Raw genomic sequence first — 27,649 nt, forward strand, 5'->3', positions numbered from 1 at the left:
GTGCTGGTTCCTGAGAAGTGAATCAGAAACACACAGCAGGAGTTCATGAGTGTTTCCTGTTAGACTCAGCACAGTTCAGCCACAGCATAATTATATCAGACTATGTACTTATAAATTAGAAAGCAATTCCAAAAACAACTGCTCACAGAGAGGCCTGTGGAAAATTAGAGAAACACAAAGGTCTCAAAACAGATCTGTTCTCGTGGTCGTACTGCTGCTGGCATGGAGGAGGTGAACTGTTGTTGTTTTGGTGAGCCAGTCTCACACTATGAAGAATATCTACGACTAAACAGCCTTTTTATTTATGTTGTCGTGTTGTTTTGATGCTCGCATTTTTAACGTATTAAATAGCAGCACGTGTTTCTAAGTCACAAGAGACAGTCGATATCGCTGGACTTTGTTCAAGTCTTCATTGTTTTATTTGCTAGGTGAAGCCAGCCGTGTAGAGGACGAGGAGAAAACCAGGCTCGTCTTGCAGCTCCAGGAGAAGTCGTCGCAGGTTGCCCGGCTGGAGAAACAAGTGGGAGACCTGCAGAAGATGGCCGAGCTCGGCTCACGTGGTCGCTCGGCGCCGGTGGAAGAGAGGAGCTCACGTGAGAAAGAGCAGCTGCAGGTAAGGATCACATAAACAGGAACAGGCGCCCTAAAGGGAAATAGTTTGATGTCCTCAGTATCCTAATTACTCTGGGTGGAGACAAATGTTATGTCAGTGCAAACTGAGCTTAATTAGCATTTTGCAGTTATGGTTTCACGTTGTCAGAGCGTCTGCTCCTTTCTCATGAACGCAAAATCTCTGAAAAGCTTTGAAGGAATTTCTTCACATTTTGAAAGAAATGCTCCCTGAGACTTGCACTGATTGGAACCGTAGCTCAGGTACAGAAGGAGCAACTTCATCGGCTGCTGGCAGCACACAGCTACAGCTACATCCAAAGACAAGTCAGTACCAGAGGAAGTCGAGACTCGTAGATCTGAGTTTGGACAGTGAGTCCTCTACATTAGGAGCTGTCATCTCTGGAGCACGTAACCCACTGAAACCTAATTAATTACATACAGTCTTTCACAGCAAAGGTTAAGGCCTGGCTAAAAGCAAACCAGAGTTGTAGGCATTTTAACTAACTGTAGTCTTTATTTACTGTGTATGTGAAAATTAGCAACACCCATAAACGTCCCTTGCAGCACATCAGCTTCATGCTCCGTACTGGAGCTACGTTAAACCGCATCGTCCTTATCAGATAACATGTATTCATGCTCAACCACAGGGCGATTATTCAGATTTGTTTCTGCAAAGGAGAGTATTTATTTCCAGAAGTTCCCGCTGTCGTGCTACCATAGTTCACTGATGTCAGCGCTAAATCTGTTGGAGGTTAATGTCTGAGTAGAACATGAGCAGCTGCAGGGTGCGATGTACATCTCGTTTTGAGCTCTCACGTATTCATGGGTTCAGGAGGTTAAACCAATGACTTTCTAACCTGCAGGCTGTCGCTGGCTTTCATAGTTTTAGCCCCAGGTGTGTGATAAGGCCAAACATGTATGTCTAATGCTTACTCATAAGCAGGTCGCCTGGGTTAGCATGTGATATTTTACATTTATTTAGAGAGACGTAACACAACATAATAGGATTAATTCACCTCATTATGAATGTTATGCGTTTCCTGTGGCACTAGAACATGACTGTGTTTCTCAAGGGGCAGTCATTTGGCTTTATATTTATATTTTAATTATTTTCGGTGCACGCCACTGAGCCTTACTGAGGTACAACTGACTTTACTACTTGGTCCAGAGACAGAACAGTCTTCATTGATTAAACAGTTGTCACCTGGTGTCACAGAAAGGCAAATCAATACAAACAAGTGCTCCTCAGCAGCTACGAAGCAACTTAAATTACACCAGATTCTAGCAAGAAGTTATGAAATCCTAAAGGTGAGGTGCTGTTTATACATTCAAATAGGAATTGATGGAATTAACCAATGCTCCAATCACCCAGGAGGCTTTGACTGCCCTTCAAAAGGAGAAGAAAGCCCGAGAAGACGCCCTCGCTGCTCTGCAGTACCAGACTATAGGAAAAGAGGAGGCACTGGCGTCCTTGGAGGAGGAGAGGAAAGCAAGGGAGGACGCCATCGCTGCGCTTAGGGAGCTGAAGCAAAGTAAAGAGGAGTTGGTAGCCTCCCTGGAAGAAGAGAGACAAGACAAACAGGGAGCCATGGCAGCACTGGAGGCTGAGAAAAGAGCCAAGGAGGACGCCGTGGCAGCGCTGGCAGAAGAGAAGCGAGGCAGAGAGGAAGCAGTTGCTGCTCTTGGTGACGAGACAAGCGGCAAAGAGGAGGTTCGGTCTGCTCTGGAGGCAGAACGGAAGGAGATTAACCGGCTGGTTGAGGAGAGAGAAGAGAGGCTCCAGGAGAGCGATGGGCTTCGACGAGAACTCAGAGAGCTGAGCGACAAACTGGACGCCGCAGAGCGACAGGTGAGCCGCAGTACCAGTTTTAACCCTTTGGTCATGTTGAGCAGGAGTTTAAATGGAAATCCACAACTCCAAAGAAGAGAGTAACAGCCATGAAAACTGCTAGTTTCTCTTCCAGTGAGTTCTTCAACAATAGATTTTTTTCTCAGAGACTGAACTGAAAATCTTTGATGTTTGACGTTTGTCTGCCATACAGGTGTTTGACATGTCGTGGAATAACATTTCTTTTCGTGCTTTATCAAATATTCTTCGTGGTAAATCTTGTAAAGAAACTTGTGTCAAAATCGCCACAGGTGACCATCGAGACAGAGAACGCTGAACAGGCCTCAGTCCAACTGCAAACTGCTCAGGCTCGACTGGATGAACAGGCCAAGGAGAATGAGGAGAAGTCGACCCACATTCACACCTTGACTGAGGAGGTTCAGAGACTGAAACAGGAGCTGCAGACCTCCGCAGGATCATCTGGTGCCCATGATCAACTCAGAGAGGAAGCATCAGAGCTACTGAAGAGCCTGGATGAGCAAAAAGAGAAAAATGAGAGCAAGCAAAGACGAATTGTGTGGAGCTGGAGAATGAGCTTTCACAGATAAAGCAACAGCTGGCACAGAAGCAGCTGATCTCCGACCAGCAGCTGGAGGAGTTGACTGAGAAACTGCATCAGAAAGAGGCAGCCTCAAAACAGCAAGTTGAAGAGCTCAGAAAGAAGCTTGAGGAACAAGAAGAGACGTCCCAGCAGCCTCTGGAGGAGCTCAGATCCCAGCACCAAGGCCAGCAGCAGGCTGCCAAAGCAGAAATAGAGCAGCTGAAAGCAAAGCTGGAGCAGCAAGCCGAGGCCTCAGAGAAGCAGGTGGAGCAGCTCAACGAGAAGCTGCGAGAACAACAAGTGGTGTCACTACAGCAGCTGGAAGAGCTAAAAAACAAACTGAGTGAAGAAAAAACGGCTTCTGACAAACTCTTAGATGATCTCAAACAGCAGCTCAGTGAACAGCAGAGAACTGCAGAGCTGCTCAAGACTGAACTAGAGGAAGCTCAGCTTAAAGCTACAACCGGTTCCTCTAGTTCTGAGAATGAAGATCTCAAGAGGCTGAACTCTGATCTCCTGACTGAGGTCGCAGCCCTGAAGGCAAAAGTTTCCAACATGGAGGAAACAAAGGAGTCCTCCAGCAAAGCCGAAGCTCAGCTCAAAGAACAGGACACGCAGACGGAGGAGAAGCTGTCCGAGCTGCAGAAAGCATCTGCACAGAAAGAGGCAGAGCTGCAGAAAAAGTTGCTGGAGAAGGAGGCAGAGGTCACGTCCTTGAAGAAGAATCTGCAGGAGGCTGAGGACCGGCGGGAGGAGGAGGAGTGTCAAGCTGTCCAGGAGGCTCGACGCAGGGAGGTGGAGAGACGCAGGGAGCTGCTGGCTGTGGCCCACGAGGCCATCGCTCAGAAGGACGGCGAGCTGGAGAAGAGAGCCGAGGAGATCAGCAGGTAAATGGAATCACATTATTTTCTGCTGACGCACCAGAGTCTGTTGACATTGAGATGATCTTTCTTAAACAGCTGCATTGTACCTCAGCCCAGCATCACTGTCCGTCCCACATTTACAACTTTCTGTGTAACACAACTTTGATTTAGTTCTTCGTCACCCAGACTTTGTTCCCATGTCTGACAGCCCCCCAAATTAAGGCCATCTTCAACAGATTAGGACATTAAGTTTTCATTTTGTCAGGTTTGTATTTGTTTAGTAAGCCACAGTAGATCTTTTAACAGTAGTTGATAGTTTTTATTTCATTCCTCTATGTTGGTTAAAGGTCGCCGTCCTCACCAGGGTTTGAACTCATGCTCAGAGCCGTTACCTGTATTATCTAAAATGTTATGCAGCTTCCAGTAAAGCTGTGCAATTTGGTCGTATTTTATTTTAGGAGATTAAGTTAAGGTTATGTGTAGGCTGTGTCAGAAGGAAGTGATGTGCAGCTACCACACCTGATGTCCAGCAGCGGCACTTGGACATCAACCTGCGATGCACGAATACTGACGCTGGTTTCTGAACTTTATTCAGTGAGCTGTTGTCTGGTGTTGCAGGATGCAAACATTCATATGCGTAGTTCAAAGAGCTGGAACTTTCACGTGCATTTAATAAGCATGCCGTCTTGTTATACTGGAGTTTACAATAGTCTCGGTTTGTCTCTTCTCTATGAGGCTGTGCTCATTTGTCATCGTGAAATGCATTTTCCTTGTGCTATCTTCTTTTTCATTTCTCCTCAAATGTCTGAGTCTCCAGTGAGCGTTGCATTAATCAGACCACTGAGCAGCCATGTTGCTCTGGAGCAGAGGGCAGTTTTCTGTGTTCTAAACAAGGCTTTGCTTTGTTCTCCCAGACTGAAGGAAGACGCCAAGCAGGACTCGGAGAAAGTCAAGAGCCTCAGCCTGGACCTTCAGAGGAAAGAGGACGACTCGTCAGACCTCAGAGAGAAACTGGCTGATTACAAGAAGCAGATCCAGCAGGTCCAGAAGGAGGTACAAGCGTTATTCAGCGTCTGTTCCTCACATCTTATCGGCATCATAATCTACAGCTGCTTTGAGCAGAATATTGAACAGATATTAGCTTCTTACTGATGTATGATGAGAGTGTCTGTATGATGGTTGTAGTTGTCTGATAAAGCCGATCCACTGAATAGTTCAGTGACACTCTGTATGTTCAGGATTTTGTTTAACGCTCATATTTGTCCTTTTTCACTCAGGTTTTATTACTGAATGCATGTTTACGCTTCACTGAGATGTGGTGACACATTCCTTCTCTCCTTTGTCCTTCTGTCTTGCTTTCTTATTATTTAATTTATAACTAGACCCGTGATTAAGCAAATAGAACCAGGGTTAGCTGAAATCATGTCTGTTCTAAAGGAAGGATTTGCTGTGATCTAGATGAGCTCAGGATCTCACAGTACACTTATACTTTAGCCTTATGAGCCTAAATGAATTAGAAACAAACAGACAAAGCTAGTATTTGCAGCACATGTAAGTCATTTTAACCTGGTTGTTTTGACAACTTTGAAGCAGAACAGCGTTGCCCTACCCATATTGATGATTTCTGAGAATGTACCAGCTGGTGATCACAGAGGATGTAACTCAGACGAGTCAGGATAGCGTTTCTAGATGATCCGCCATGTTGGTTGTTGAGCTGTGATACACAAAGCGCTGCTGAACAAAGTGCAGCAAACCGACGACTGCTTTGACACGATGTCCGTTAATTTAGAGCTACGCTGAAGTGACCTTCCAGCGTTGTGAAAGCAGGAGGTGTTCACAGGCTGTGTAGTCAGGTTAATGCTGGAGCACTGTGATGCAGTGCCTCACTCCTTCAGAACACATCACCAGGTACAGTCCGACCACAGACAGCTCGATCAGAGCATATCGGCCAACTGGACACTGCAGCCTGAATAAACAACCTGACAGCTAGCTTGAACTTGTGCTTACAACTTTTCTGGGTTTTTTCCCGACAGATTTCGGCCATGAGAGACGAGGAAAAATCTTTGAAGCAGAAGCTGGCAGATGCAGAAAAAGCTAAGAAGCAGCTTCAGTCCGACCTCACCAACAGAGACAGGACCATCCAGCAGCTCAGAGTGGTAGGATGATCCCATTTTCACGTTTACATTCGCCAGATCTCTGGTGGCTTTAGCTCTGTTAGCGCTTCTCCTGTTTGTATACCAGTAAGACATCCAACAGCTATCCCTCAGACTTGTTGAAGTGTTTGTTTAGTTTGTGTTCCTGTTCATCTACTCCATTCCTCCTCCCTTTAGGAACAATCATCCAACACTAAGTCCAATGAGACTCTTCAGCTCTACCAGAAGGCCTGTAAAGGTAAAGCTTCTACTCTGTTGTCTTTCTCTAGAGAAAGAAAACTCTTTGTGCTATGTTGTGAAGAGAGTTCTGCTTTTACTGTCTTTTGTTTTACTTCAGCTAATGCGTGTGTGTAGTTATTTAGCCTTTATTTTGTCTAAAAGAATGAAAGAAAAACCACAAAAATATCATCACACGTTCCCAGAGTCCCAAGATGACGTCTTCACATTGGTTCTGACCGGCGGATAGAAACCAAAGCGTAGGAATTCACCTCTGAATTTAAGCCACATTTGTCTATTCAGTAGTATTCAATAGTCTATTCAACATGTCGCTGAATGACTATTATTGGATGCAAACTGAACTTCACAGGTCCTTAAAATCCTGGACCTGTTTGTAGAGCAGCAGGGAAAAGGGAACCATGAGCCGTGTGGAGGCTGCATGTAAACCTGTACCTGTGTTTGTGGATGTCTGGGTGTGTTTTTGGTAAACAGACCTTGAAGCCAAGCAGCGTGTGATGGAGGACATGCGTTTGGCTCTGACGGAGCAGGAGGAGACGCAGGAGCAGATGGAGCAGGTCCTGGAGGAGAAGCTTAACCTCATCCAGGAGCTGTCCAGCGGTAAGAAACAGCCGATCTGAAATGTCAAATGACCGAATGTGAAAAGCAAACAAAGAATGATTCTTTAGTTGTGAATAAAAAGCAGTGTGGCGTATGGACAGCTTAGTCTAATCCTGTTATCCCCACAAACAGAGAGAAAACAGGACTGTTGATAGAACTTCATTAAAACTGAGGCTGAAGTGAACTTACACATCTAAATGCAGACCAGACATTAAATATGTTTGTCTGACCTTTATTATATTGTACAAAAGCAGAAAAATGGAAAACAACTGAGAAGCTTCCTGAAAAAGCCTGGCCAGTTGCTTCCAGTACGACTGGACTCTCTGCACACATTTACTGTTTCTAGTTTAGATGTCGGACTATTGCGACAGTTTAATGAACCTAAAGCAAACCTTTCCTTATTCATGAACTTTTAGATTAAACTACAGCTTGCAAGGGTTAAAGTATTAAAAGAGAAATGTGTACTTCAGGTATAAGAGCGTCACTTTGATTTAATAGTGAATAGAAAGTTATATGAAGCTACACTTGAAGTAATTATCGTCTGTGGATGTTGTGTTTGTCGTTCCTGTTGTGAAACTGGCGTCTTCAGTGTCTTCTCTGTGGTTTGAACCGTTTCAGAGGTGGAGACATTGAAGGGGACGCTGCTGAAGCAGGACCGTGGAGGCGAAGCGCCCCATCGGGTGGAGAACCCATCAGATGACCTCAGGCTGGCTCAGGAGGAAGCTGCTCGAGCTCAGGACAGCTTGAAGGTAATGAGGTTATTTCCAAATGTTATGAGAGATGGCAGGACCAGAACTGTGTGCTCTCAGATGGATTTTAAGTGGTGGACGCAGTAAAACGATGGCTTGCCCACAGGAGAGTGATGATGAGGATGATGATTAGATAAATGTGGGTGGTTTGCTGGTAGTTTGTGAAGTTTTGCAGTTTTGCACAGAGCTGGTGAAACTGTGTTTATCAGTGTATGAATACAACAGTCCTGAGCTGGCTGCCTCTGAAGACTGTTTCTCTTCTGATTAGTCGATTATTCTCAGTGATTATCTTCCTTGACAAACCAAACTAACCATTTAGTTTACGGTGGTTGTATTCTTGAAGCTTCATGAGTGTGTGAGGCAGCTGCACAGGTGATGCTAATGAACAAAGTAAGGTGGTGTGTGTGGTTTTTCTTCAGGATCAGGCTGATGCTGCTCTGGTCTGTCCTCAAAGCTTTGAAAAGTACACGCTTGTTTTTGTCATCATTTCAAACAGCTTTGGGTTTTTAGAAACTTTTCCACTGAAGTCGGACTGAGCTGCTAGTTCCTAAAAGCGCAGCGCTGAGCGATGTTAGAATGATTTGAAGCTCTTTAGAAGAAACTGATATTGATGATGAAATATTCTGACTGATCCTGAGCGCGTAGATGATCGATGTGTTGGTGGTCTTTGGTGCTTATAAGACTGATGTCAGATCAGAGCAGCTTCTTCAGTTTGACTTTGTAGGTTTCCGCCCTTCTTGCTGATTTGAGATTCATTAGGATACTAATTCCAAATGCAGACGTCCATCAGACATCTCTACAGTGCTCCTACTAACAGCAAACATTTCATCTGTAGTCGTGTACAGACAAACACCAGGCGGAGCGCAGAAAGTGGCTGGAGGAGAAGCTGTCCCTGATCGGCCAAGCTAAAGAGGCAGAAGACAAGAGGAACCAGGAGATGAGGAAGTTTGCCGAAGACAGAGAGCGCTACACCCGACAGCACGGCCAGCTGGTAAGAGGAGGATGGTTTCCAGGCTGAGCGCTCGCTGAAGCACGTAAACATGTCAACGTGTTGGCGTTCATCTCACAGCAGAGCAGATGCACCTGCAGTGAAACAACGTCCAGCTTAAAGTGATGAGAGCTGGTCCAAACCTGACAGCGAGCCTGACACACTGACATGTTCACAACACAAGATCACGCCTCTTGATTTGGCTCACATCATCATCATCATCATCATTACAGGAGCTGTCTCATTTTATTATCTGTCTATAACCGTTATGTATTCGTTCCTCACTCTGACCCACACTTATGCCACCAAATCTGTATTTTCTCTCATATATTTTGCCTTTTTTTTCCTCATCAGGAGTCCCAGCTGACTGACAAGGAGCAGACCATGCAGAAGTGGAGGAAGGAGAGAGACGCTCTGGTGGCAGCTCTGGAGGTCCAGCTGCAGAAGCTGCTGTCGAGCCAAGCAGAGAAAGACAAACTCATCCAGCAGCTTCGGCAGAATGACACACAGACGCCACAAGAGGTCAGTGCAGCATCGGGCAGGTACCAGACCCGGGAGCCTCTCACTGAAGACGTACGCTGTCAAAACCGGCTGCTTTTTACATCACAGGGTCTGATGTGGGGGTAATGTCTCACTGTTAGATCTGCTGTGGTAAAGGGAAGCTGCTGCTGATGAGGTGGCAAAGAAAGATTAAAGAAGGTGGTTTAAGACACGAGTGACATTTCAGCAAACTGATGTCCAAATGTGTGTTTATATTAGAGTCTCACAGACAGTCAGACAACATCCCTCTGCCGGGTCTTAGCCTGAATATTTAACTTAGGCACATTTGTGTTTTATATCATTTTGTCAGGTTTTAACTGTAATATTTATATTGCTCAGGCAAATTCCCATCATAAATAATACTTTGGGGTTTTAACCTTAATATTTAAGCTTGTTGGATGAATGAGTAATGCTGGTCTTCTCCACTGGAAAGCACTTTGGCTCAATAGCTGCTGTTTTAAATGTGCTGCATGAATACTGCTGACTGGTCTGTGGAGGCTTTTAATGAACTGGTCAAACTTCAGCAACAAAAAGTAAATTAAAAGAAAAAAAAAAAAAAGTCCTGCTGCATTTCACCACCTGTGAAAACACCTGCTTGGACATTATAGATCAGGGTTTAGTTTAATTTGCTTGGAGTTTGGAACTAGAAAGCACTGGATCAACAGTTTTCTGCTCCACTATAGCCAGGGTTTATTGCTTTTAAGAAAGATTTATTGGGTGAGCAGAACTTTAAAGCTGTGAAGAGACTGAGGAACATCTGGCTGCAGAGGAAGGCAGAAAGGGGCAAAATTCAACAGAAAAAGACTTGAAGATGAGACTTATTTGTGGTTATTCTCTCTGGTGGTTTGTCACACATGTCCAGCTTGACAGACTTTGAATCACAGGTTTGACGAGTTCCACCTTTTTTCCACCTGAAGTTGTCGATGGATCAGCATCGTGAACTACATCTCTGCTTTGCTGCTTGCTCTCACACATCTGGTCCCCGCTGAGCTTCTGTGTGGCTTCTACAGTTACATAATTAATTCAGATTGTGACCAGACAGCCTCCCCAGGATCACCACAAAACACACAGTGTGAAGGGCGCGAGGCTGCAGCGAGTCACCAAATCAAATTGATGCAGAGCAGCATTGATTTCTAAATCTGTAACAGGCAGAAATGTGGGGGGAGAGCTGCAGGTGATTTAATGCGGCCGTCTCTTTATGGGAGAAGCACTAATGATAGGAAGGGAACTGGATAAGTGTGACGGAGAGCAGGAGCCTTCCACAGCAGGGAGATATCCACGCTGCAGCGCTAATCAGACACGGAGAGCTGAAAGTGTTGTTCTGAAATGTCGTTTCCTTTTTATGATTGTAAACAAATGCGCTGTCATGGTCTTACGAAGGAGCAGTTTTCATACTCAGTAATGTTCAGGTTTTGGACAGAAGCATAAACAAAACAAGTAGTAGCGTGTAATAAACTCCAGAACAACAGAGTTAGCTTTAGTGTCTCTTCCTCCTTTAAATGGAGAAGCAGAATATTAGAAATGCTCTTTAATTTAATGCGGTCCAGCACAGGAACAGCAGTAACTTGATGCTGAAAGGTGGACATCAGGTCAGCTCTAGGACCTAAAACAACCATGACATGGTTTACTGTGTGGCATCAGATTGTTGACTCAGTTAAGTCACAGGAGACCAGCATGCATTGTGCCATGAAAAAGCAGGTGTTCTGACTGCTTTTCCACATCTGTAGGAGGGTTGTTCACATATCTATTATTAATCTCAGTCATGGGGACTAAAAACAACAACAAACATTCAGCTTCCTGTGTCTCATATTCGAGCGTTCAAAAGCAGCGTGAAAGACAAATATTAGACCCTCAGCATCAGTTATTAAACTCATCTTTGCAGCTCTATTGGCCATAAAATCACTCCAGCACTGCTTGTGTTTGTTGTTTTAAGGGTGTGATGAAGGTTGGGAAGCTCAGTGATGGAGTTTTACATTAACTGTAGATTATTTTGTACATTTGACTGGACGAATGAGTCGTACCTGTACACAGCAGCTTCAGGTCTGAATATGAAGGTATGATCAGTGTGTGGATCTTAAGGCTGTGATATGTTGGATGCATGTAAAGGGTTGAAGGTGTTTACCGTAATGTCCAGATGATTGAGCACCTGAATATCAGCCCCGCCCACTGACTTTAAACAGGAAACCAGGTGTGTTCATATCCAGGCTGCACTAAGCTGCAGGTGTCCACGTTGAGATATTTACACAGGAAGATGTTTTAACCTTTAATTAAATGCGTAGCGGTAACATACACAGATACGTAGCGTAGAGGCTTTTTTCTGAACACTTCCTGTAACACGGCTGGTTAAGGAAATAAAACTCCAGCAGCTACCAGGAAAAGTCACTGATGGCTATCTTCATCTTCCTCCTGCACTAAAACCACTAAAGTCGTCTTCTTCAGTGTCTTCAGGAGCTGAACAGCCTCAGAATCACTTCATCACTTCCTCAGTCTCTCTGTTGTCGTCGCTCTCAGCCTCACTTTGGTCTCTGACGCAAAATCATAAAAACCCATAAATTAGCCGCATCGTTGTTTAAGCCGCAGCGTTCAAAGCGTGTGAAGGAAGTAGGAGCTTCTAGTCCAGACATTACGTTAAATCTCGTTTTTTGTATTAATGGTTCATAGCTCTAGATGACAGCATGACGTTGGAGGCGACAGACATCCTCAGCGTCCACTAACGTCTTGTTACAGGCTGCTGGTGGTGGTGGAGGAGGACCTGGAGGACCTGGAGGACCTGGAGGACCCGGCCTGGTGGAGCTGCAGGCTGCTCTGTCTGAGAGGGAGGCTGAGATCCTGCGACTGAAGGAAGAGCTTCAGGCCTCGGTGGCCAAACAGCAGGACACCATCACACAGGTCAGTCTGGAGGTTATCTATCAGGATGGTAACGCTTCCTACTTTTCCTATGAATCTGTCATAACGGGGACATAAACCAGTCCCGCGTTGAGGTGGGTTTCTCTAAATGTCAGAAACAAACAGAATTTAAATGAAGTCTCACAATACGCAGCGTCTGTAGTCATCTGGTATTGAAGCTAAAGGTTCCTGTGGTGCGCGCCAGGCAGCCGTGTCACTGTTCTGTGTTTATATTTACATGTTTTATGACTGATGTTCAGGTCGGGAGTGAAAAGGTCAGAGCACACATGACAGAGATAAGGACATGGGGGTCCATGTTAGTCTTTGTCCAGCACTCGGCCTTGAATCCGGGCTTGTTTCTTCAGGAATCGTCTGTGAGGTTGAATTACGCAGCGGGATTGTAGATGGAATAAACGTGAGAAACAGACTTCATGGATTGGATTCAAATCACAAACATGTGCCCCTGAAAACACCAGCTGCTCCTTTGACTTTATTTATTCATAGGCGGTCCTCAGGTGTCCTCAGGTGTGGACAGACCCAGACCATAATAACTTCTTATTTTGAAATCGAGTGATTCTCAAAGGATTGCTTGTTTTTTGCTGAACGCTGGTGTGGCTAGCCTTAACCGTTCTGTGTTGTGGATTTGACAACATCTGCCTGAGAGATCGCCACCAGAGTCAGAGGAGGCATTTTGTAGTTTATCAGTCTGAACTGTGTCCACACGTCTTTGGATTTTGACTTTCTTATTTTGCCCGAGACAGACTGAAAACAGCGAGAGCTCTGCTACGCTGGCCGGGAAACCTGACGGTGAAACCATCAACAGGAAGTCAGGAAGGAGGGATGCCAGAGCGTCGGTCAGCAGCCAGGTAAGCTCATGAGAGGACACGAGCATAGAAAAGACAGCTTTGTAGTTTACTTCATACATGCTGGAAGTCCCAGTGAGCTCGGAGCTGATCGGACCGGAACATCCTTCAGAAAACACTGCAGATCCTCTTCCTTCCTCCGAGCTCCAACAGCATCAGTGTGTTTCAAGCAGAGAGTTTGCTGGATGTGAAACGCCGCGTCACACCCGTAGACGTATATAAAAGACGGACGTGGCCTCCAGGGCTGAGAAGGGCAGAAAACATACAGGTGTCCTTCACATGCTGTCTTCAGGGTGAAGTCAGGTTGTTTGGACGTCTGTGAGAAAGTGACTCTAATCTCAGAGGCTGGCATCTTTTTTTCACATTTTATCTCCCCCATAATCAGAGATTATTTGATCTACTTGTCCAGTCTTGCATGAATCAGTGAATGATGAGAAATAACAGTGAACATTTCAGGCTTCTATCTGTTGTGGTTTCTGAGATATTGCTGTTAAAACAAACCTTTAAAAAAAACGTGCTGAAAGTGTTTTTTTTACGAAAGAGTTATCTTGGAAAGTATTTGATATATCAAGCTACAGGTTCACAAATACCTTTATAAATAACTATTTAATGCTGGGAGGTTAGAGCTGGTTGAGCAGAAGTTGTTCTACAATGTGAAGCCTGTTGCACTGCACAAGTCGAGACCTTTTTAGTATCAACTAAATATTATTATTATATAGTTTTTTGTTGTTGGTTTTTTAACACTATGTAATAAATCCTATGTTACGTATTTTTTATAGGCAATATTTTAATTAATTTTTTTAAAACTTAGATTTACAAGACACACGCATTTTGCCAGTAATAAAGTCGTGACTGGATAACCCGACACTAAATGTAAAACCTTCTTCTATGTCAGATATCAAGGCTGTCGGATTGTCCAGACGGAGGTCCAGATACGAGGAGGGCTTGATGCTGAAAGGCTCATTAGTTGTTCATTATTATTCATAGTTGTTATAATAACTAGTGTATTGTTAGAACACTACACATCGCTGGATACTGACCGGTGCTATTGTGCACGTTGTGGACACTTCCACCCCGGGGCAGCGCTCTGACGGGGTGGAAGTGTCCAGAACACACAGGCAGTACTTGGCTGCTGATGCTAGTTTAGTTAGCGCTCACACTTCTGTTTCCTCCATCGGTGGCGGCGGGGGAGTGGCAGATACGCTCCACCGTTACCATCCATGTTTACTTCCATAAACACTGAGCACGCTCGCTGCGTGTGACGTCGTCGTGTCCTCTTCTGCGCATGCGAGACACTTTTGGCTCGTATGAAGTTCACACAGCAGATCACATACAAGTCGCATTGAAGTGGAAACGTGAAGGAAGTCACAAAGAAATCCTCATTGAGCATCAAGTCCTGCAGTGTGAACGTAGCCAATCTGTGGGATTGTTCAGTCAGATAATACGCCGTCATCCTGATTGGTGACATTAAATGTCATGTCGGAGTCACAATCCAAGGCTGTCGCTATGTTAAGGCTGTTTTTATGGGTTCTGGTGGTTTTTCCTACAAACCTGTCAGATAGCAGGTTTAGGATTGTTAAGGGTCGATTATCGAGTCACGACTGTAGTTACTTGCTGGATCTGAAACCTTAGTCACACCCATAGACGGTGTGTAAAAGCCTCCAGGTCTGAAACGTGAAGCCAACATGGAACTGCCTCAAACATGTTTTATTTTAAACAGAGAACAGGGGGTTGCAAAAATAATTATGTCTGGAAACTTGTGAGAAAATGTCTGCAATAGTAAAGGTTTTCCTTTTAAGTTTATGGTCTCGGCTCACTAGTTTCTAGTCTTGTCATGACAGCATGATGCTAATTCCATACGTTGTGAGCCCATACAGAGTAAAACAGAGCAGGCATGGTCGCCTTGCTGTTGAACGGTCTGTGTCAGCGTGCACGGCGTCCTCAGGTACTCTGTACGTCCAATTTCAACAGAACAAGAAGGCGACGACACAATTCCAAGGTCAAGGCTTTAAAATAATAGTTCACGAGCCAGTAGGTGACGTCCTGTTGGCTGTGTCCATCTTTTCTATCCAGTCTGTGGTCATGTCTTTCCAGCGATGACTAAAGAAGAGCTGAGGTTGGACCTTTTGGCGCTGTCCCATCCTAATAGTCTGACATGTTCCTGTCATGCGCTGGTGGGTCGGATATGAGGTGTATCTGCATCTGGAACTTTGTTATTAACTTGTCTTTTTGTTGTTTTTACTTTGCCTGGGTGTTTGTGTGCAGTTTGTTCTGAATGGAGGGATTCTGGTTGCCCTTCCAGAGGGTTTAGCCAAAGCTCAGTCACAGCTGAACTGAGAATTAACAACAAAGGAAGAAAAAATTAACCAATTTTCTTAATTAAAGTTTATTCCTTCAGGCAAAGTCTGGGTTTTTGTTTGTTAAATGGTCAGAAATAACAGTACATGCACAGACCTGTGTCACACAGACTCGCTGGCTTTCCTGTGCGTGCAGTGATCATGTTTATTGTCATGCGTAGTCGCCCCCATAAGGTCCATTCTGAGCCAGGGAAGCCTCCTGTGTGTCGTCATGTCAGAAACGTGATCCTCCTGGAGCAACAAACTACCGTAGAGGCTGTCTGGTGATGTTTATGTCTGTCTGGATGCCAGCACATCCTGTCAGCCTGATGGAGATGCAGCTGTGCCACATGCAGTCATGAAACTTTACAGGTGTGTTGTTGAGAGCAACATGAAGTCTGACTGTGACGCTGGAGCACTGAGCGCTCATAGAGGACGGTAGTTATGAGCGCTGAGGGGTGGTGGGTTGGAACATCAACAGGTTGATGGGTGTTGGGGCTGCTATGAGCCCCTCACAGTTTGTTTTAAGTATTATTATTATTGTTTTTTTAGACCCCATGCAGTAACTGCAGTCCCTTTGTCTTGTTCCCTGTCGCCCAGTGTAGACACTGGAGGCACGTATGCAGCTGTAAAGTCAGTGTGGGTTCATTTATCAGTGATCATAAGTGCAGTAACGAGAACCTCATGTTGGTGTGGCTACTCTTCACCTTTCAAAGAGCTCAGATTGTGACTTTCCTCTTGCAAAAGCACATCTTGGAAACCTCCCCACAGTTCTCTCTGCGTGAGCCATGCCATCTGTTGCATTCCTGCTCTTTGTTCTTGTGGCGGTTGATCATGCTGTATGGCTCTGGCCATATGTTTGGGCTCGTTGTGATGCTGCAGAACGATCACACGCCTCCCTCATGGTATTGTGCGATGCATATGAAATGGCCTGTAGAAGACCAATTATTCTGATGAGAATCTGCACCATGCTCACTGTTGCCTGTAGCACTCCTCAGCCTTAGGGCAAAAAAGCTGCTCTCTGCTAGTGCCAGATATTTACAGTTCTGACTCATCACTCCAGAGCACCTGCTGCCACAGTAGATGGTTGCACCAGCAGCCCACTGGTTTCTGCCAATTTCGAGATGATGGCACTGTTGGACATCTTCCAATTTATAAGAAGCGTCAGCTAGACGTGTCTTTTTCCTGCTGCACTCGGCCCACCGCAGCACTCCCAGGCTGCAGAATCTCCGCCTGAAGTGGTTCGTCAAACGCTTACTTTCCTTAACAACACACAGAGATCTCACCGGAATAGTTCACCGTTTCAAAAGGAAGTAATTTAGGTTTGAAAAGCTAAGATATGCTTCATATCTGAGACTCATGCAGAATATATAAATAGTGGTTTGAGTCAACCGTTGCAGGGAAACTTTCTGCACAGTTTTGGGAATGCCTTTGAAGAGAAACTGTGACGGTGTGTGCCATGTGGTCAACAGGCTCCTCAGCCAGTGTGCTGCCATGTATTGACCCTGGAAGGTCAACATAGATGAACTGAACAGCTCTACATGCACTTATTCCATCTCAGATCGGCCATGTGGTCGACCGTCTCTGATGTGCTTGAACCTTTTGTTTTATCATAAACTCTGGGTATTTAGGATATCTACTAAATGTAGCTTGATGTTTCAAGTACTCTGCAAGACAATAAATAAAATCATAAATGTGTCTACGACCCACATTCAGCACGTTGTCGCACGCTGATGATGGGCCTTTCCATGATGGCTTTCATTTTATTTTTATTCATATTTTAGCTCCCTATAATCAGTTATTTAACTACTTGTTTAATATTCTAGATTCTGAAACCATAATGCGATGAGGATCATCACTGTAAAAGTCAGGCTGTTGTCTTTAATGCTCTCTGACATGTTGGTGTTCATATATAAACGTGTAAATCCGTGTTGTACATATACCTACGTGGGCTCTTTGTTTCTTGCATTGTGCCTTGTTTTTGTGTCTGCAAGCCAGACCAGCACACGCTTTGCTGCACACGGTACCATGTACATGTATGTCCCATATAAACCTGATCTGATTTGACAGCCTCAAATAAAGCCAGACAGCACAGGCTGAAAGTGGATCAATAGGCATTTTTTAAAATAAAAGATTTATCTCCAAAAGTATTTGCTAAAAAAAAGGCTAATATTTCTCAGTTATCTGTATGAATGTTCACATTTGATGCTCTACCTTGTTCAGGCACATCAGATGGTTGAGCAGAGATGGTTCTACAGTGTGAAGCCTGTCAACAAGTCCAGACGTCTCCAGTACCGACTAAATGTCACCACAATGCTTGTTTTTTTACTTTTTTTTTGCATTAAATTCCAAATGATGTATGTTTTAGATGTGTTTCCATACAAGGTTTATTGAATGTAAATGTTGTTTTCCGGTGGGTGATAGCTGTGCGTTTGTCAGCCTGAGCCTTGGTGGGATGCCGTCCTGCTCAGCAGCAGCTTGACAGGTGTGAACGCTGCTGTCGTGACTTTTATAGGTCCAGGCAGACCAACCTTTATCCCCACACACATTCCTCCCCTGAGTGACAGTAAAATAACCCCTAACCTTCATATCATGTGTGCTCCCACAGGGCTCCGCTGGCTATCCGTCGGTGCTGGACTCCTCTGAGATTTCCACAGAGAACGGCAGAACCAGCCGGTTCCCTCGGCCGGAGCTGGAGATCTCCTTCAGCCCTCTGCAGCCGAACCGCGTGGCTCTGCGGCGGCAGGGAGAGGAGAGCGCCGTCACCGTCAAACTCACCCGCTCGGCTCGCAAGAGGAAGAGCAGCGAGATGGAGAAGGTAGGAAATAACAAGCAGCTTCTCAACACAGGTCCAACCAGAGTCAACACAAGTTAAGACGCACCTGAAGTTTTAATGAGCAGATTCATAACTGCGGTGGTGAAGTCCTAATCATGTAAACATTGTCATATCCTCTGCCCTTTCTGTGTCCAACTACAACAACGGTGCACATGAAACATCCCACTGAGGGAAACCACATTTGTACACAATGTTCCCTTCTAGGTTTCCCAAAAATACATCTTCCCTGGATATCTGAAAAACCAGCAGCCACTGTGCAGTGCAGCAGCAGATGAGATGGGCTTTTTCAATTATTCTCTGGGATTCTCTGGGATGATAGTTTTTCATTTTTCACCCATGTTCTGTGGAGAAAATGTCACCGTGAAAGTCTTCTCTCTGCCATCAATCCAGCGCTGGCAGTGCAGGATTGTGCTAACGGTCACTTCCTGGAAATGAACAACAGCACTTGTGATGACAGTGTTGAATGTGTTGCTCGTACGCCAGTAAATAGGAAACTCCAGCAGCTGTGATGTGTGTGAACTAGTTCCAGAAACAAAAGTGAAACACAGGCTGCAGGCTCTTAGAATGTATTGTTGTTTAAAGCTGGAGAACAACTGTGGGGTAGCATTTGCTCAGCGACGTGTTCATCCAATGTTTCAGTCACCACAGCCAATTTAGAGCCTCCGTTGTCTCCTCGCTGCTCCGCTGGATGCTGGAGAGGTTGGTGATGAGGATGTTTTTGTTTTAATGTTTCTGTGGTCGCACTAATCCGTGCTGTAACTTGGCTTGCAGAGTAACACAGATGCTTTTGGCTATAATCAAATGCGCTCTTGTCATTTGTTGATGCAGCTTAGCGAGGGATTATAATAACTTGTTTTGATGCAACAGATCTCCCCACAAATACAAACACAGTCACAGTTCTGTGGTGCAGGATGTACGCTCAGTTCAACAAAACAGCACCGCAACATGCACTCATTAGACAAATATTCACAAATAGCTGATTAGTTACACAAGATATCCTCTATTGACAAGATTTATCCAGCTTGTTTTTTAGAACTGAAGAAGCTGCATCCTCGCTTGTGAAGAAACACTTTATTGGGAATAATTTTCAGGCGTTCCCTCTTAAATCATCCCTACTGTTATTCTGACTGTGGATGATTGTCTCAGCGGTGGTATTATATATTCTGTGGAGCAGCTTGTAGGCCTCCGTTATGTCTCCTGTGTACTAAAGCAGGTAATTATAATCATTTTAACCTCTCAGGCCTGACGTTAGCTTAGGAGCTGGTCTCTGAACCTTCTCAGTTTTTTCTTCATAAAGACAGCAGACTGACAAATCAGCATGAGACCTCACTGAGGATTCACATAACGGGAGAAAATGTGGAAGAGTAATGGGTAGAAGTGTTTCTGTAGGACTTCACCACCACAAAGTAGAGGACATATACAGTGGAAAGCGTACAGTTTTGGCGAGTGCACAAGCACGTAAAAGGTGAAGAAACGTTTCTGTGTGCGTCTCGTATCCTTTGTCCACACCATCCTCACCACGAGCGTTACGGAACAGCCAGAAGCTCAGCGAATGGGGATCGCATACTGTGTGGGCCAAGTGTGACTAGTACAAGTAACAAGGTCAGCGAGCCAATCCCATCTGTGCCATTTGGAAAAGGATTAGAGTTCTCATCCTGCGAACTGGAATTCTGCGGACGCTCTGTGAAACCAATTGCAAGTCACACATTGTCTTGGAGAGCAGAACATATCAAAGGGGCTTCTGAGAGCCGACCAGACTGAGACTGGTGTAGAAGCAGTGAAGCAGCGCTGGAGGGTGAACGGGGTGAGGGTTGTTCTCAGGTCACCGTCTCGCTGGAATTTGATTTAATGCAGCCGAGGAGCCGCGCTCATGTTAATTTGTTGGTTTGGACTAATGCTAGGGAAGTAGGCTAATGCCTCTGCTGCTTTTGGCTCCCGCAGGCATGTGACACATGTGAATCCTAATGAGAGCATGTCATGCCTCCGCTCAGAGACACATGCAGCGTATCAGAGGAACCCTGTAACGTATACGTGTGGAAACGTGTGCCAGTAACGAGAAGGGACAAGCACACACGCATGCTTTATGGATGTGTTGCACAATGCATATTTCACATGTAGTATATTTGAAGTTAAACAGACACTCCTGCAATTTCTAAAAAAATACAGTAAATATATTAGGATTATATTTTTATTTTTTATGTCAGGCAGGTCTGGGCGGTAGAGCTAAAAAGTTTCACAATAAAATGTTTCCTGTCAGTTTAGAACTTTCAATGACATATATTTATTTGCTGTAGCTGTCATTTCATCGGCCAGGCCTAGTGTCACTAGTGTCATGTCAACACCACAAGTTCATCTGCAGCAAATCCCGAAAGCAGCACATGTGTTTGTTGCATATCTTTAAAAATTAATGCTAAAATAAATGTAAAATTCACACAATCATCATTACAGACCTGTAAGTCTGCAGCAAAATGTGTAGATGATTGATAGAGCATAACTAGAACTCAGGGAAGATGTTAGTATAACTATGATCTAATCCATATTGCCTTAACTAAAATTAACCCCTCAAAATTGAGAAGCCATTCAAATTTTAGAATATTTGAGCACCAGAATATTTCCAGTTTCATGTAAAGTTGACTCTGAATCCTTTGTAAATTAAATATAATATAGAACCGTGTCTGTTTTGTTTTTTGTTTTTTTTGAGAGGAAGAAAACTAATCCTAATTGTGCAACTAAATATGTTCAGCCTCTAAATAAACAAAATAAAACATCTCAATCAAGCCCACATGTGGAATATGTTCCATATAAATAGACAGAATGCGCCTAGCTTCACTTTGACAGGATGTTTTTGAACTATTATTGTGGGAAAGCCAATTTTAAGTGGCGCTAACATCATACAAAGAGATATTCGTGTAGACGTTAATCATGCAGTATAGCTGGTAAAGAGACGAGCATGTAGCCGCCACATATGGGCCTCATTAATCATAAATAGCACATAGAAACATGTAGTCCTGCTTTATTGATGGTGCACACATACAGAAGCCCTGAGAACACATTACACCAGCGTCCCATGTGCAGGTGAACAAGGCCGAGAGCAGTTCACTCGTCACCTGGTGTTCCTCTGGTCGTAACTTGTACGTCTCTGTTTCAGAAACCACTCCCTTCTCTGCTTATCCTTCTCTCTTATTAGCAAAAACATTTAAAGACTCAGCATTTGAGGAAATGCCAAAACTAAGACTTGTCTTCGTAGATGTAAAGTAAAAGAGAACACACTTGACACTGTATTTAATGTCCTCATTTCTTGTCATTGATTCTTGTTATTGGCTTTTTTGAATCTGGAAAGTTCACTTTTTTACACATATGTTTGGTCATTTATCTCTCTGTAGATGCTGCCTCTTTAGTTTGGAAACTGCAAATGATTCGTTTTTTTCCCCGTGTTATCGTTCCAAATGTACCCATAGATATATATATATATATACATATATCAGAATTGACATTCTTGGCAGCGTGTTTCTTTAGTAAACACTGAATAGGTCTTATTTCCACACAGTCCCAAGTGGCGGGGTGCTTTGGAGGTGCTGATGTGTTGTGAGTGCTGAGGCATGAGAACACCTTCTGCCCGTAACTCATACCTGCACGTGCTCAGTGTTTTAAATTCACAACCGACAAAACTACTTTAAAAGCAGCCGCGATACGACCAATCACTGAAGTAACCAATTTAGCGCATGGCAAAGCAGAATAAAGGAAATGATGATATAAAGATAACATGTAAAGGACAAACAAAGGAGTCCTGGTGGAGACGAGCGCTGCAGCTTTGACTTGAGAAAGGCTCCGATCCACAGTCCGGGCCGGCTCGCTTCATGTGTCCTGAATGCCCAGTCAGACTGCCAACGAGGTTCTGATGAGCAGATTTTGTTCTCTGGTGATTTCGGCGACACAGGAAGTGCTGGAGACACACGAGTGTCTTTGAGTGACGTTTCTGAGGCGGAGCAGCTGGTTTCTTATCCTGGCCATTCAACCAGAACACATAACACGCTATGGCACCGGCTATTGTCAGCATTCAGGAGCTGTTTGTTCCTGTGATGATCTTGTTCCATATTGTGTTGTGCTTTTACACATTTTAGGCTAAACTAATGCAGAACTGTGGACGGTGGTAGCCGTCAGTCTGACCACCTTCATGCTGCCGTGTGTTGGACGTGTAGTTGATCATTACTGTGGTAATATAAGCATGTTGACTTGGAAAAGACACCTATTGCTGTACATCTTATATAGTTTACTGCACTGAATTAGATTTATAGGATAAAATACGATTTGCCTCGACTGTTCTGGGACAGGTTTGGGTTTTCGGTTCCACATGTCCGTCCAACAACTGGCATTTTCCAGTTTGTTCCCAGAGGTGTGTGAAAGAGTGTGATGGTGTGAGGTCAGTGTTTATCGGTGTTTCCCACGCAGTGATTTATTTATATGTCTCCCGTAATATCAGCATTGACCGTCACGTATTGATTTTCTGTTTTCCTACGACTTAAACTGAGTGAAGCCTTATTCGCTGTAGAGCTGCGTCCTGCTTTCTCTCGTCTGCGATCAGCTTCTCGCTGCACATCCCAATGAAAACATGCAGAGGGGGAATGATAGCTGTCGGCGTGTCCCTGCAGAACAGAATCAATTCTGGGTTCACAGCTGGTTAGTCTCATGAACAGCTCTGCACAAAATATGTCCACACCTGACACATTCTAGTTAACGCTGATAAATTAGTCCATCTAGCCTGAGCACAGCGCTGTCAGTCCGGGACTCTTTGATTAAGTTTTTAGGAGGTTTAAGGAGTCTGGTGTTACTTTTCCAGATCTCGGGCTCGTGACTGTGGCAGGAAGGTGAGGTTTTTGTTGTCAGCAGAAAGTTAACACCTACACATTTTGTCACTGTTGTTGCTTCACCGTACTCTTCCATCCGCAGCGTTGTGCAAAATCTAATGGCTCTGAAAGCAGATGAAGCTTAGAAGAGAGAAGGCGGACAGGCGGTCGGTTACGGAGCACATCACGCTGCATTTCATTAAAGAACACTTTAAAGAGTACAAATGGCAGAAGACGGGCATTTTGATGTGAGCAGTCGGCGGAGGTTGCCTCGGTGTTTTTGTGATGGAAAGTAACCCAAACTGTAATTATCAACTTTATGCAAATGTTCTGGAGGCTAGATTTCCCAGATGCATCTTGACACTGCAGTCATCTTCATTCCACGGAAAGCGAACCTTTGCTGAATAAAAGATGAAGATCATTTAGAGATGGCACCAAGAGGAAAGCTATTTAGGAACTGAGTGAATCAGCAACTTCAGACCTGTTGCTCACTTCAGCTCCTGGCATTTAATAAACCCCCACATCTCATCTCTGGGCATCAGGATTAGATATTTATATTTAAGGTTCTTTCATGAACATTATACTATTCTGCCTTCAGAGAGCTTAGATGGGACTGTCTGATATTTTCACCTGCAGTTCAAGCACACCAGCTCCCCTGTGACAAGTTCTGGTGTTTCAGTCATTCAGTCACGCATGTTTGAACCAGAAACCAATTCTGAAGAGGAATAATGATGCAGAAAGCCCCAAACTGTCACGATTGTCTTTTTAGGGTTGCTCTGTATGAACTTTGGAGGTTTGAGTCCTTTTACCACAGTTGCAGGGTAGAATTGCTCAGCCACGAAGTTGACTGCAACTTTCACTCCTGATGTGTTTTCTGGCACATGAAGCCCCACATTGGCAGGAAAGAAAAAACAGCTGGACTTTCACTCATTTAGGTGGTCGTAGTTTGAGAAGTGGAGGCACAATGAAAGACGTCTTCACAAAACCAGGGCAGGGTATTGTTTCCGGTACGAGTGTCTAGTGTCCAAACTAAGTGTTGGGTTTCATCAGCTTTCCTAAGTCGTGTTGTCCAGCCATGTCCTGGATGGGATGCGTGTTGTCCTTCCAAATGGAAGTCCTAGAGGGAGGCGATAGCGTTTCCCTGGCTGCTGCCTCCTCGTACTCCTCCACACCGTGGGACAGTCACGCTGTGAAGTGGGTGGGAGTGTCGCAGCTTCTGTTTCACGAAGTGGTCGATACCAGACACCTCCTGTCCAGTGTAGTATCTGGTATAAAGTCTGAGGTTGGCAAAACCAGGACTGGAATCTTTAAACACCCGATTAAGGAATATGCTTACGACATAACCTGGCTATTGATGCCCCAATGGTTCATGAAACATTTTGATTGGTTCAAAGGAAATATTGAGGTTAGCTATGAGCTCATATGTGCCTGGAGTTGTTGGAAACAGTTCATTTTGAGGAGCGCTACCACTTTTACTGAATGCAAGGAAAACAGAATGAAGCACAGTAATGAAGAGCTTTGTGGCTTTGATTTTGCTGTTTTCCCAAAATGTTGACAGCTCATCAGGAGACTCAGAGCGCCGAGAAGAGCGCTCGCCGCCGCTCACGACCAGAACAATGGATCTGTACATTCTGCCTCATCAATATTTTAAAGCCGTAAATGGAAAGAACTGTGTGAAAACATGTTAGCGATGTGCCGTGTGTTCCGACAGAAGCTCATTAGCTGGAGCACATTAGGCCATGTCGCTGGTCCTCCCCCATCGTAGCCCAGTCTTTGCTCTGCTGGTATGACGACATCTTCTCTTCTGATACCAGCAGTGGGAGTATTTATACAGCGGCGAAGGCAGCGCGATGAAACCCCAAAGTAATTCCACTAATGACTGCCGCTCTGCTGACAGCGCTGGGTTCAAGACAGAGAACTGGAGCAAAAACAGAGGGGAGGGAGACGTAATGGGAAGCCGACAAAAAGATGTACGCGTCTGTGTCGGGGAGGGTCCTGCAGCGCATCTGATGTGACATCAGATTTTATTCTGGGGATCTGGGGCGCCTCAGTCAACATTTATGAACATGAACACTTCCCTTTTAAAAATGCAGTCACAAGTGAGACGGGAGACCCAGACAAATCCTCTGCGGGGATAAAGATATTTTTCTTGTTTATAAGAGCAGGACAATTACATAGAAACCCCACAGCAGGTAAAAGGGGCTCCAGAACCCTCCCATCTGGGATGCCGTTCACTGCACCCATTCTGGCATCACAGAGATTTTCTTTTCTTTTTTTTTTTGGCTTTTTGTACACTTTGTTCTCTGACCGATACCTCTGTTTATGCTGATGCAGTGACCCAGTTTCCACTTGAAAAGCGATGAAGTCGGCTTCATCTGAACATATGAGAGAAATGATACAGGAGGTTTGAAGTGTCAAGAGCCCGAGGGTCACGGGAGCATCAACACATCGACGAGCCTGTCAGCCTTCAGAAAGACAGGGCTGAAGGGATGTTCTGCACAGAGAAACAGAAAAAGGGAGAGACTGAGATGTAGAGAAAACATCCAGGAGAGGCGAGTTTCACACAAAAAAGAGGAGAAGTGGACCTGTGTATATTGAAGGGGGAAAGAGTGCAGAAGGGAGGTGGAAAGCAGCACACAGAGAATAAATTGAGAGAGATTGGTTGAGGGGTTAGTGGGGGAGGAAATGCCAGCCAGCGAGGAAGAAAGTGAAATGAAACAAGACAGGCAGGAAGGACAGACGAAGAAAGACAGCGGAGGGAATACAACAGTTGAGTGGAGAGGAGGAAAAGAGGAGAAACAGGGTGGAAAGAGGAGAATGGGAAGATAAAAGAGTTGGAGCGGAGGCGGGGGGTGGGATGGGGCTTCGGCGGAGGGAAGTGAGATGGCAAGATGAAAGAGGAAGGATTTTGGGATAGGAGCAGACTAAAAAGCAATAGAGGAGGGTAAAGACAGAAGCAGAGCCTGACACGGCGGCGACAGTTGCTGCCGAGAGCCGAGCCCAACTCTGCAGCCTGCGTTTAATGTACACATCCATTAACACGACGTCTCCTTCATGTTTCTGCTTCATCACGTCTCCTGAAATGATATATACTTACTGTACCAGCCCAAGACGATGTGCTCTGTAATTATTAACTCTCCGACACGAGGTGCAGCGTGTTTAGGTTGAATTACCACGAAGGGGAAATACACGTGATGTGCTAATTAACTTGTGTACCCTCAAGAACAGAGCATGGTCGTATGTGAGCTTAGTGCTGGGTCACATGCCCTCTTTAGTAGGCTGTAGCTGTTGCCCTTATGAGATCTAATATATGTGGATGTGTTTGCTTCATTAAATCAGAGCTGTAATGGAGGCTAAACGCACGTAAACATTACAAACACAACCCATGTGTACACACACTTCTTACTAGTTAATGCATTAAAACTCCAAAGTCTTTGTGTCCATGTCCTGCTGGAACAGTGCACTCCCATCCCTGTGTGTCATGTTAAAGAGCCCATCGTCTGCCTTTTGGATTTTCCCCTTTGCTTCAATATTTTATAGGTTTTTTTGTGCAAGTAAAGGTCTACAACTTTACACCAAAGGGAGTTCTTTTCTCCAGCACAAAACACGACTCGCCCGCCTGAAGCACCTCATCTGAAGCCCAGGCCTTTCTTAGTTACATCATCATGCAACACGTTTGCATAGCTCCTATCTAGCAGCTAGTTTGGCCCTCAAACAAAGACCCATCAGCTGCGTGGTAGTGCCGTTATGTCCTTGCTTAGTTGTGGGCTTTCTCTAACTAACCAGTGTTGCTCCGACTGCGCCTTCTGGGATGACATGTAAATTAAATATAATAACCTGTCAAATTATCAACACAACAGAAGACCTTTGTGCGCTGTAGGTGGCCCTGAGGTAAATTTAACATCGTTTATGTTAACGCTTACAGTTTATCGCCTGTGCTCACACAACATCCAGTAAATCCACAGCTGCTGTAATTAGGACCATCCAGGTTGATGCGCTGTCAGATGTTTACACCTGAGGCTTGTCCTCCTTCAGTGATGTTCCAGGCGCTGATCAGAATATAGTTTGATCCATCTCTTCATCCTCAGGGCCTTCCTAACCCCAACCTTTCCTCCTACAGAGTAGCTGCTGTTGTTTTTTCAACCACAGCCTCTAAACAGAACCACAAAGCCTAACGTGACACAGCCTATACTTAGTGAAATGTGCTGTCCCCGTCCTCCCAGCACGTAGTGCATCGCAGCAACTTTCCCCTCCCACTCACATTACACAGCTTGTAATAGAGGCTTTCCAGCTCCATCACTAAACTCCTACCAGCAGCCGTCATCGCCGAGGCCCTTTGGAGAAATAAATGTGTGGAAATAACTTCTAAATATACACCGACAGGACCACGCGAGGCAACAACACTATTGTGGTGGATTCAAATTCAGCCAAGTTGTATTTGGAAATGTCACCTGCGTCACTGCTGCGTCGGAGCGTTCAGACAATCAGAGGATCAACATTTAGCTGTTTCTGATTGGGGGAAAAGAAGATTGTAGTCCCAGGATTTTAGCCCCATTAAGTAATCATTGTGATCTTTTAGCATCAAGTGACTCATTATAATGTGAAAGGGTCACTGGCACCAGACGAACCCTGACGAGGAACTCTCTAACGTACCCGACGTGGACCCAGGCTGTTGAAGCATGAGGAGCTTTGAGCAGCTAAATAGTGAGATAGGTT

The 27,649-nt window shown here is 44.8% G+C and overlaps 1 protein-coding gene across 1 annotated transcript in view; it reads left to right on the forward strand.

Moving 5' to 3' along the window:
* kif20ba (kinesin family member 20Ba) overlaps nt 1-27,649 on the forward strand; it is a 60,620-nt gene that overhangs the window by 11,435 nt on the left and 21,536 nt on the right. Inside the window, 14 exon segments of the mRNA XM_008287518.1 lie at nt 429-613; nt 1,985-2,461; nt 2,752-3,015; nt 3,018-3,928; nt 4,819-4,957; nt 5,938-6,060; nt 6,235-6,295; nt 6,766-6,891; nt 7,510-7,640; nt 8,476-8,631; nt 8,983-9,150; nt 11,896-12,057; nt 12,816-12,920; nt 17,862-18,071. Of these exon segments, the coding sequence (XP_008285740.1) occupies nt 429-613; nt 1,985-2,461; nt 2,752-3,015; nt 3,018-3,928; nt 4,819-4,957; nt 5,938-6,060; nt 6,235-6,295; nt 6,766-6,891; nt 7,510-7,640; nt 8,476-8,631; nt 8,983-9,150; nt 11,896-12,057; nt 12,816-12,920; nt 17,862-18,071 (3,218 nt within the window).

The sequence above is a fragment of the Stegastes partitus genome, unplaced genomic scaffold (genome assembly GCF_000690725.1).
Source record: "Stegastes partitus isolate 25-593 unplaced genomic scaffold, Stegastes_partitus-1.0.2 Scaffold504, whole genome shotgun sequence".
Lineage (NCBI taxonomy): Eukaryota > Metazoa > Chordata > Actinopteri > Pomacentridae > Stegastes > Stegastes partitus.